We start from the raw sequence: 12128 nt of genomic DNA on the forward strand, positions 1-12128 counted from the left end.
GCAAGAGGCAGGGAACGCCCTGGAGCATTGTCCTTTAAACTGGGTCCTGGCTCACATTATCTCCCAAACCAGCACTCACACAACGTTAAACAACAAACGAACTCTGGGCTGCTGAGGACGCTGTATGCAAGGAGAGAGGGGGAGGTGGGGTGGGGGGAGGTGGAGTAGGAGGAGAGGGTGCAGAGAAGCAGGGAGAAACTCTGCTCTGCACAAGTGTGCTGTATGTATGGATGATAAACATAACGGCGGTTAAAGTCTCTTTCCTCAACTCTAAAATTTTACAAGAATTCAAACTCCTCAGATCTTCTTTAATGCAAAAAGAATTGCATTCACTGGCAGTCCATCAAACAGATCATCAGCAAAAACCTTCAATCTAAAACCGTCTTTTTAATGTATATCTTTGCATGTCTGCCTTTTTGTTGTAAAAATCTGAGAAAAACTTGTGTGTGTGTGTTTTTTTTTCTCTCTCCTTTCCTTAGAGTTCATTCATTATCTGGAAGTTTGAGGAGGTTTTTAAATTTTTAAAGGATTTATAAAGGCTGTTCTGTGACACTCATAAACAGAAATACCAATGTCCCCAGCCACAAATGGCGTTCGCGAGTTTATGTGAAAAGGTATCATTTAACACTTGAACGGAAAGTGGGAAAAAAAATGATGAAACTGCATTAATTTTTTTTTCCCCTGTACTTTTAACAGAAAATGCAACTGATACACAGTGAACATACCTTTCCCCACTAAGAACGCTTAAATTATAACTGAAAACTGTGCAAAAGATCCTCACAGATGCCAACACTTGTCAGACTCTAAAGTGGCCGACCCATCTAAAATATTGTGCTAAAATAGCAAAGCTGCAACATGTCAACGATAAGAAGTCATTTCCTTTTGAAGACCTTTTATGAGCGTGAATAATAATCGAGCCAGTTGTTGGCTGTTCTATTTCATAAGGAAGCAATGTAATCAAGCTTCAATTAACCAATAACTAAAATGGGCTCATGCCCTCCAGCTGTCTCTCTCAGGACATTTTACTAGCCCCCCCTACCCCCTCCCTTTTTTTAACTTTAAGAAATCTATCCAAACATAACCCTTCATCTTCTTCAGATTGCGCTGTTCATCTCCACATGGGAGGGAACATCACATGTGTCCAGCACGAAGGGGGCTATGAATCTCCTTCTTATGGATACATGTCACATGCTTTGTTCGCAGATGTGGAGGGGACGGTGGGGGTTTCCTTACTGATAGAATTAACATGTGGAAATCACTAACCAGCCTTTATGTTTCTGATGTGCTTCGAGTGCTTCATATTTCCAGGGAAACCTTTCTAAAGATATGATTCATTTGCAGAATATGGTTAATTTTCCCTCTGAGGGATAATCTTGGCATACTGCATCATTTGTGGACTGTTTTGGCCAGCCCCTGCATTGAGTCTGTGGTTGCTACATATGTGCATCTATGTGTCTGTTTGTGCATGCATGCAAACATATGTCTGCCAGTGTATCACCCCTGTGTAACCACCTCCATGATGGGCTAATTGGTTTAGCAGCCAAGGGGCCAAAGGCCAGTGCAGCATAGCAAAACTCAACATGAACCTGATGTTGAAAGGAAGGCTTCGCTGCTATAGGAGGGAAGCATGTGTGGGACAATTGCCTTTTACCACACACACTCACACTCACACACATAAGTACACACACCCACACACCACACTTAGGCTTTTTCACTTAACGAAACTCGCAGCATGAGAAAACAAAATTTTTCACAGCGTTCTGGGCCACTGTGCTTCCGACTAGAGGAGCACCAGAAGTAATCTCTTACATTTTAACATATTGTGGGGCCTTCTTCTGACGAATGTCACATGCTATTACATTAATCTAGAATATTGAATTGGAAGCCTTTATGCACTGTGAATAATATACACACTGTAATATTCAGGCAAGCCTCAACCTTCAGTATCAGCGGCCCCCTCACTATGGTTTGTGGAGCCTACTTTGTGCGGGGATCTGAGGGGATCATTTACCAGTTCCAACTCCATTACTATTCATGAGATGGGTAGGCTAGGGGCGAGGGATTAGGGACTCCCTTGGTGCTTGTTGTGCTGTAGGCTCGGGCTCAGGCCTCAGGCTCCAGGACAGGGGCTGTCTGGCAAGGATGGTGGGTCTATTATCACCCTGGGACCCGTCTGTCCCACAGCAGAACACTTACTGGCAGTGCCAGCTAATGGAAACTGTGTCTCTTGTTCCCTTTCTCCTTTTTTTAACCTCATCACCCTCCTGGTATCCTCCCCCCCTGCTCTTTAAAAAAAGATGAGGAAGTTTCTCCCTTTCCCTATTTCAAAGTTGAAATGGTGTATTTCTATTGGCATCTTTACCGTGAAGTGCTGGGATGGCACTATACTTGCAAAAAAAAAAAAAAAAAAAAGTACTTTCCCTCAACTCTGTCAATGCTTTGATCCTCAATTTTGCAAGTTTCTAACATCCTCTTTCCCCCCTCCCCCGCAGGTGATGAGTATCCTGAGTAACCCCAGTGCTGTACCCTCCCAGCCCCAGCACGACTTTTCCATTTCCCCCCTGCACAGCAGCCTGGAGAGCTCCAACCCCATTTCAGCCAGCTGCAGCCAGCGCTCTGACACCATCAAGAGTGTGGACAGCCTGGCTTCTTCCCAGTCATACTGCCCCCCTACATATAGTGCCACCAGCTACAGCGTGGACCCCGTCACTGCAGGCTACCAGTACAGCCAGTATGGCCAGAGTAAGTAAACCCTGTATTTGTATACTGTTGTTGTTGCATAAGCAAGTGCTTTCATGTTTTGGTGAAAAAAAGCTGGTTGTTCTTCTCTATCTCCCCTCTTAAGCTGACTAAATTTAAAAAGCCTATGAAGTGATGCCCAATTCCAAGGCAGGAGAGCCTCCTGACCTTTGCACCCTAGTTGGTGGAGGCAGACACGTGCTCTTGATAAAGACCCCACCACCACCACCACTACACAACCACCATCCTTTTACAGAGCTGCCTTAGTCACACCCCACTCCACTTGGATGGGAAAGAGAAGAGGGCCACTTCAAAGAGCGGCACACCCTCAGGGGCCACAGTGTCCTCTTGCCCACCTCTCTTTCCCTCGTTCTCCTATTTTGATCATACACACACACACAGATACACACACCCTCAGGGCAGGAAAGAGTTTGCTTTATTAGATTAGCATAATTGACTGATGCTGTCAGAGCCATTCATGAGAGGTAAAATGAAGCCCACTTCCTGAACAAACCAGCCAGCATCAGCTAGCTGACATTTGTTTGTATTTATATTCAGGTTCTCGTAGTGATCTGGTGCTTTGTGCATCTGGTGGTTTTCTTCTCTAAAATGTGTTTGTGTTATGCGTGAATGCGGGTGAGCGCGTGCCAATCTGTCACGTTTTGTGTGTGCGCACCAGTGTTTTGTCAGCAGCAAGAAACTGATGGCAGTGCGGATGCGAGCTGATGTGAGGTTAATTAAGATGGTGATTGAGCACAGTAGATGGGTAATGAATGGAGGAGAGAGGAGAGAGCTGCTGTCTGAGGATGAAAATGATCGGCCATGTGGAGTGTGGAGGGCATGAAATCAGAGATGCCAAGTGTAATGAAGACTGGCACATAGAACACACACAGGGAACCGTCTGAGTGACAGCATGGAGACTTTACCAGGATGCACATGCTCTGTGCCAGCAGCATGCCAACCTCAGACAAGGGACAGGGGAGGGGTTTTTATCTTTCACTCTCTCTGTGTGAATTGTTTTCATTTGACTCATTCTCTTCTGCCACAACTTATTTCAGCCTTAATCAAAGGAATGAAATGAGAGTGAATAGGACATATGTCCCAGGAATCTACCACCTGTCTAACATTGTTTTTCCTTCTGTCTTTTTTTGTTTGTGTGTAGCTGCTGTAGACTACCTGGCTAAAAATGTCAGCTTGTCCACCCAGAGGAGGATGAAACTTGGAGACCACTCGGCAGTGCTGGGGCTGCTGCAGGTGGAGACGGGACAGGCTTACTAAAGCCACTTGGGACAAACCCTGCACCTGTCTCTATTTCGCCCTCAGCCACCCTCCTCCATGCTCCATCAAGTCTGGACTGCAACTCCAGCTCGTCTCTCTGCTGCTCACTCTGCAGCTCGGCCATGACATCAGCGAACAGACCCACAGCCTCTCTCTGTACCAGAGAGACACTTATGACAGTGTGAGAAGTCTCTTTTCGGGTATGGAGCTAAACTTTTCACACTACCAGGCGGCTCTGCACCCTTTCTTCCCACTCTTTGGGCATCTTTGCCCGCTCCTTGTACTCATGTCCCAGCCTCAGAACTGTTTATTTTGCTCAGTGGGCCAGACAGGACCCCAGATGACCCAAGGATGGTCGACTGCCTTGGCCCAGATTCCTCTTTGTCATGGCTGCAGTCCAGCACACATTTAGAGCCATCAACAATATGTACTTTGACCTTGCTGTTCATAGTAGTTAACAAAGCCAATATCATTTGAACGATTCTTCTTCTTGTTCTTTTTGATATTGTTAAGAATATTGTTGCTGTTATATGATTATGGTTAATGTGATTTCTGTTGTTCTTTGATTCCATTCGTATCTCTTTTCTCCGTTAGATGTCGGTGTGTGAAACACAGTGAATGATTGAGATGATCTGGGAGCGAGTGTCTGTTGCATATGCATGTTTGCGTGTCGGCACACAGTCACACAAAAGAGGATGATTGTTTTCCAAGCTGCTGTTCCACTGCCTGTTCCCTGAGCTCAAATGTTCGTGAGCGATTTGACCTTCCCACTTTCATATTCATCTTGACATTCCTAAAGAACTTGGCCACACTGTGGGAAGTCTGGCTGGATGGATTCTGTAGGGAATTAAAGCAGCGTTTTGGCGGCCAATAGCTTTCCCCTTGTAACCTCCATCCCATCCTTAGTCGTGGTCCATAGGGAGGAGGGCATTGTTTGCAAAAACAGGATTGGGGAAATTAATGTATTTTGAAATATGGACCTTGCCAAGGAGGGCTAACTCAGCCCCCCCTCCACTCCCCACAAACACACACATACACACACTCTTCCCCATTCCTCCCAAATCCCTTCTGCCAGGGAATCCTGTGTGACTTAAACAGTGTAAAGCAGATTAAATCATACGAATATAATGTCAAAGCTAATTCACAGTGACCCTTCTCATCACTAGCCAGTATTTCGGTTTTATAGCATAATTAGCACATGTTGTAAATGCACATTGTGTTGGCTTTCCACTTTTCGACTAAATTCCTTCAAAACATTCCTCAGCCTCCATCTCCAATATACTATAAGCATTCCAGCATTCTCTGTTATGAGATTAAAAAGGAGACAAGCTGTGCCATTCACATGCACTCTGGAAAATCATATAATCCAGTCAGTTGTGAAAGGGCACAGGTAACTCCACTGATTGGCCCCCCTTCTCTGCTTTGGACCGAAGCCACGTCTAATCCTCTGCTTTCACATACTCACCCAAATGTACAAAAAGAAAAAAAAGTTTAAATAATAGTGCATATGAGACATTTGTGTAGCGCAGCTGTTCCCTTGGGATGCTATGTGATTTTTTCATTGACATCAGTGTGATACTGATGACAAGACATGATCAGGTCCTCCATCGCCTTTAAGATCTGAAAAACTGTACAGTAGCTGGAGCAGACTGTGTATTGTTTCTTTATAAAGAGTATGTTTTATACTAAAACAAAACTATGTTGAGTGGTAGGTAAGCAAGGGATCCGTGGAAGTAAATGTTTTATTTGAGTTTCCTTAAATTACTTGTTTTCAGTTGCTTTTTTTTTGTTTTGTTTTAATCGTACTCAATTGGTTTTCTAGTTTCAACCAAAAGCTTTGAGTCTGTTTTTTTTTTCCTTTTTTTTTTTTTTTTTTTTTTTTTTTTTACCCAGGTAAGAATAAATTTGTATAAATTAGTAAAATATAAATTCCACTGAAAATGTTCCAATTAAAATTGCATTGAAGAGGGTAAAACTGAGCTTGAAGGAAAATGAAAGCTTGGTGTTACAGACAGGCTCCCCTGGACCACAGGACTGCTGTATATTTAAAAGGTGGCTGAATGAAACGTCTTCGCATGTCAGAGAACTTCCGAGCGTGTTTTTGACCACCTATTTTACAGACTGATTATAAGAGCAGACCAGATATCATTGGACCAAGGACCTAACACACCTGAGCCTTCGGTGTGGGACTTTCCCAATGGACCAGCGCAATGATAATGATGATAATAATGCCAGGGACTACGGACTTTCTGCTCTGGGAATATGTTGGATTTGTGGACCAATAAGACTTCTGGAGAAACGTCAAAGTAATGCTGACTCCGCACTGAATCGCAGCAGTTGCAACTGCTACACTTAGACGCCTCACTCATGTGTATATTTTAAAAATGAAGAATTTTAGAATTGTCTTTAGTGTATCAAACCCATTTCTAACATTTGCGTCAATAAACATTTGGATATTTAAGGCATACAACTCCTTCCCTCCCCCCCTCCTCCCGTCTGTTTGACCCTTAACCTGTTTAGTTGCTTTTTCACATCTGTGCTTTGCTTTACTCCTTTTTCTGTTCCGCATGTGTGTATATTATCATGGTATAATTTATTCTGCTGTATGAAGTATTAGAATAGTGGGAAACTTGTATTGGTATTTACTACCTTCAGCCTGTTGGTGTGTTTACTGTAACACTGGCGTAACTGTTATCAATTAAAGATCCAAAACCGAGTCAACCTTTTGTCTCTTTTTCAAATTTGTGGATTTTTTTTAAAGCATTTACTATGATTCCAGTCAGTTCTTACATGTACTGTGGTTAATACAGACAATAATAAACAGAACCTTTAATAACTTATCATTTGTTATTTGAAGCCAATCAAATATCAAGAGCCTTTCTCCGATTTATATAATTTTAAGCTGTCATTAGATAAGACAAAGAGTTAAAATATCACCTTGGGTCCTGGGAAAATGTGACAGGCCTTTTTAGCATTTTCTAAGATTTAAAAGGCCAAAAAAAAAAAAAGATGGAAAATATATTTCAGACAGATTAATTACAGGCCTGGTGTAAATCTGTGTGCATCTGTGCATACTTGATCTTTTTCCTAACCATATGCATGTAGTCTGAGCATGTTAGTTCAAGTACATTTGCGGGGTCACCAGTGACTGTTCCAGCACTGCCGATGTGATTAGAGAGTGATGAGAGCTCACATGTCCCAGACGAAGAGACACAGACTGAAAGTGTGTCTAGCTGCAGCTGTAGGAAGTAATTCATTCTACGCGCTGACCAGCAGCGCTCGCCTCTCCCACCGCTGGCCGGGGAATGCAGTCTGCAAATCTCTGCGGTATGGTGTGAATGTAGGGGAACTAACCAGTGTGGTGTGGAAGCATCCGCTGTGTTTTATATTACATGTCAAAACAGTGGCGCTCATTCACTTATAACTATCATCCCCGCTGGAGGTATGTCAAACGCGCCTTAGGTACGTTCATTCAGTCCTGACTGGTTTTTAGCACATATCAAACGTGTCAAATATGTGTGCAGTTGCAGTAGCAAGAAAACGTTCCTACATAATCTTGTCTAAATTAGTAAGTTGTGCCAAGTTGCACTGTTGGAGATGTATATTTACATTCCATACGCCACAAAATTACAGCAAATACTTTGCTGTTTATTTGCAATTAAATCTAAACTAATTAAAGGCATGACTAATCAAATTATTAACATCATCACCATCAAATTGTATTAGCAGATAAATTTGAAGCTAAATGAAGTCAGTACTGCCTGTGTTATCACGAGGTACCTATCACTCCTATTTCATTCTTTCATACTCGGTGAGTATAAACAGATACATAACATTTAGTATTTCCCTTACAGATTCAAATCAGCACTGAAATGCAGTGTTATCACCACATTATATCATCAAGGCTCAGTTAAATTTGATGCAAATGTTAATTCTCTTCAGTGTCTAATTGCAAAACATATATTTAAAAGAAAAAAAAAAAACGTGTTCTTGGGTGCTGGATTAGCATGCCAATGAGGGAGGTCAATTATTTAATCGATTTCAAAGCAAGTTCATGATACAAGTTCATTCTGAGGAGACTGGAGGCTTTCGATGGATCCTCTGAACATATTAAATATGTATTGTGGCTCTTTGCCTGCTGCGTGTCATCCTCATATATTCCTCTAAAAGTTTGTGTTCTGGTTGTCCAGATTAGACCTTGGCATGTGCTATGGTTGTCCCCTTTGCTCCAGCTCGTCTCCTGAGGTGCCGGCCTGGGAGTTTTGTCTCCCTCGGGTCTGCTGTCACTCAGACTGGACGAGGTGGCAGCTCAGGCAGTGGTGTGTGGGAGAGCTTTATGACACTTCCCTCATCTCCTTCTTTGATCCCCTAATTGATTGACTACAGGAGCAGAGGATAAACAGAGCCCACAAGAGCCGATTCCACTCGCCTCTCTGGAGTGGTTTAGATAAAGTGTAGAGGCCCGAGCTCTCCATTCCTCCTCTCCCTCCTCTATATGGACGTACGGCCATTGAAGGTGGCTCTGTGCCATGGTAGCTTAGCTTTGGGCTGTGTCCTCATGCCCAAGGCTTGCCTACTGCCCCTGTGCATAAATGGCTGGCGGTAATGGGGTTGTTTAGATCACAGGGATGGAAATGAAACTCCTGAGCCTTGCTGTAGAGACCAGGAGGCCCTATCACTCACGCAGCAGCGATAGAGAATTCACAACGTCAGCCTGGTCATACTTTCAGAATGAGCCATGGAATAGAGGCTCTGATTCAGATCTTATTTAGGGCCCAGCTCCTGAACCTGGCCATGCTGTGATAAATAACCTTCTGCTGAAGACTCAGGAAAGCCATGAAGAAGAAGAACGCAAACAGCCAGTGAGGAAGAAAGACAAGCCAAAAAGTCTCAATTTTAAAGAAAATGTGCATTTGAAAACATGACTTTAGAATGATTCAAACCAGATATGATAATTATATTCTAATTTTGCAAATTTGTCTTCAGAAAGAGTTCAGAACCGTGTGCAGGTATGCTAAGAAATGATTAAGAGATGCTCTGGGGGTCTTGGTTTTATTCTTTGAGATTATGTGTCACAGGGAGTAAAAAGCTCCCAGCTGTCGCCATGAAAGCACTTACAGTATAATAATCCCCCAAATCCTGTAATTATGCCAGCATACGCTGTGTACCTGAGCCTCAGCTTTGTGCTCGTCACCTCAAGGATCCCACTGACACAGACACAGACGCACAGCTTGCCATGCACATATCTCCTTCCCAACCATGTATTTTGCATAGGGAGAAAATCTTATTTTCAGAACATTTTAGGTATTTTGAATTTCATGGTTACCCCTCTCAGGTATTATAGATAGATAATCTGTCATGTATAAGTAAAAAAGCAGGAGCTCAAATAGGGGATTGTCTGATTACGAGGAACCAAAATTATAGAATCTTTTACCAGCTATATTACATTTAATCAGCTAAGTAATACTCTGTAAGATCAATCTTCAGTTCACTACATTTGATTTATATAGCCACAATTCAGATTGCAGTACATCAAATGCATATATGCACATCAGTGCACACCTCCCTTAAAGCAGCTTAAAAAATAAAAAACAAAGACAAAAAAAAAGTCCAGTAAGTTGTAATCTAAGAAATCTGAGCTAGATAAAAATCACTGTGAAGCCAAGCTTGATTTACATTTAAAATCTGAGCTGTGTTCTCAAACTAATTAATATTAATAACTAAAATGGAAATGAGTGCAGTGGCGGCCTCTAGTGAAGAACAAACTGGGTGCATTCAGTCAGGAGATTCATATACAAGCCCTTTCTCAGGAGAAGTGGGCTCTAAACAGGCGTGACGGCAGGGCATAGACCGCCATACACAGAGACAATTTTTCTAGATAATAGCCTATCACGCAGGATACAATTTAAATTAAAAAATGCAATTTTCACCTTGAAATGAACAAATGATTACAATTTCTATACAAATTAAGGCATCCAGGCTGTGCCTCAGTACTGTGCCAAGGCCATGAAACCTAACATAATTACCATGAAATACATTTTCAAATATTTGTATTTTGTCCATCGCTTTAAAACATGCCACTCTGCCTTCTGTGGGTTTGTGATCTCACCTTCTGGGGGAAATACATAAAAAAGAGAGAAAATCATCAGAGATGAAAAGCTCTTCAACAGGAGAGATAAAAAATGTGGGGGAAAAAAAAAAAAAAAAACAACCTCCCATACACACAGTAAATCAGCGCAACTCAGCACAGCGGCCCCCGGAGCTATCTCTAAAAGCCAAATTACTGCTACTTATCTAAGGAATCATATCTACTAGTTATCTGCTCCTGAGATAGGCTCCTCTCTCTCTTGTGCCTTGTGCTCATCGCCAGAAAAGCTATTTATTTGTGATTACAGACACCCTTTGAATAAAAGATGTTTGTGTTTGAGATCCAAAGTTTTCGCAGATTCTGAACTCTTCAGATTCTTCAGAGAGGCGAGTATTGAAGGCAGAACACCTTTTTGGGCAGGGTTGCTGGGGGTGGTCTGCTGCAGAGAGAGGGATGAAAGTGTAGCCGATGGGAAATATGAGACAAGACCTCAAACTTCTCTTACTCTTCATATCACATATGCTTTCAGAGGGGATTCATACTGAGATGAGGTGTCGAATTGACTTTAAATGCAGAACCTTACGCTGGAAACACATGGAGACAGGAAGCTCTGGCAGGTATTTTGTAGAAAGCTGCCAAAAGCTGCTAAGTTTGGAGTTTGGGGAGTTTCTCTGTTCGCAGATATTAATGTTCTTAACTATGAGGAATCATAGGAAAGTCAGTTTTAATGTGGTGGTAAGTAAATTCAGTTAAAAAGTGTCTAATACTAATAATTATGTATGTATTAACAGCAATAAGAGTGTCATATAGTCACATCTTTTTTCACTGTTGTCCACTATAATCTAAAAATGGTCCGACGGTGATCCTTTTGCAGGGCTTATAAACATGTTCACCTCCCCATAAAAAACAACATCTGCATTCAGGTCCATTCTTTTAAGAAAGCAGATTACAAGTGAGCAAAAAAAAAAAAAAAGATCTAAATGTCTTAGCTTTATAAATATGTAGGCTCGTTCACTTTTTTAAGTAAAGCAGTGTAAGTATAAGATTCAGAGCTATTATACAGTTTGCTAATCCTAAGTGCCTCTTTTCTCCTTCCATTTCTTCCATTCCCTCTCTTTCCCTCCATCTGTTGAAGTCCCTCAGCCAGAGAGGCGCACATCAGATTTCAATAGTTGACCTCTTAATGCTGAGGTCAGTGCTGCACCGGCAACGATTTCACACTCAAGATGAAAGGGAAATGAACACTGAGGATGCTGGGGGGTGACATGGGGCCCTGACCACTTTGGCCATTGCCACTCTAACCGCTTCACTGCACCAAGCTAGAATCTGAGGTGAGTCCATGAGGAGGTGCTGAGATTGAGGTTTGCCACCTGTATAACAATAGGTGAAGTCACTGACCTAGACTTGATAAGCACTGGTTTGTTTTTTTTTCTCCCAGCAGTGATAAAACTTAGTTGCACTATTGATTTCTGGTGCAACAAAGGAACTAGAGAAGACAATAGAAGAAGACACACATGAAGTAACTCCACTAGCATCCCCAGGACGGGAGAGCAGAGCTCCCATGCGGCTGAAACTCGTAAGACGCTCTAGGTGTCACAGTCATACGAGGTAGTGAACCCTAACAGATTGTTCTTTTCCACCAATGAGCTTGGGCCATCTTAAAAGTGCCCTGATGCTTGCAGTCAGACTCCCGGCCTGCCTGCCCAGTTACAAGCGCTCATTACCAGTGAATTTCTCAGAAGCCATTATTGAATGAACACTGAGACAAGGCTAGCAGTGAATGGACAGTTTGGTTACAACAACCTCAACGCCATGAGGCTTGAGCTCCTCAGAGTAATGTACCGCTTAAGTACCTGTCACTTTATAAAGAGGGAGTAGACTGTGTAATGTGGTGTAATATAGTGTCAATCAGACCCCAGGGAGTGGAGGTGGGGAGCGTGCATGTGTGTCTGTGTGCATGTGTATGCTCTTTTGTTCAGCGGTGCATGTGTGTGTTAGCGAGTGTGCATGTGAGTGTCACAAT

The 12128-nt window shown here is 42.6% G+C and overlaps 1 protein-coding gene across 3 annotated transcripts in view; it reads left to right on the forward strand.

Annotated features, from left to right (window-relative positions):
- The window catches only part of pax7a (paired box 7a), a 42334-nt gene extending 37832 nt beyond the window's left edge, over positions 1-4502 (forward strand). For all 3 annotated transcript variants that reach the window (XM_030728854.1, XM_030728855.1, XM_030728856.1), the window contains exons 8-9: positions 2493-2742; positions 3902-4502. In XM_030728854.1, the coding sequence (XP_030584714.1) occupies positions 2493-2742; positions 3902-4017 (366 nt within the window). In that variant the 3' untranslated portion in view covers positions 4018-4502. The remainder of the gene's footprint in view (positions 1-2492; positions 2743-3901) is intronic.
- Positions 4503-12128: the final 7626 nt, after the last annotated feature.

Source organism: Archocentrus centrarchus, chromosome 5, assembly GCF_007364275.1.
Source record: "Archocentrus centrarchus isolate MPI-CPG fArcCen1 chromosome 5, fArcCen1, whole genome shotgun sequence".
Lineage (NCBI taxonomy): Eukaryota > Metazoa > Chordata > Actinopteri > Cichliformes > Cichlidae > Archocentrus > Archocentrus centrarchus.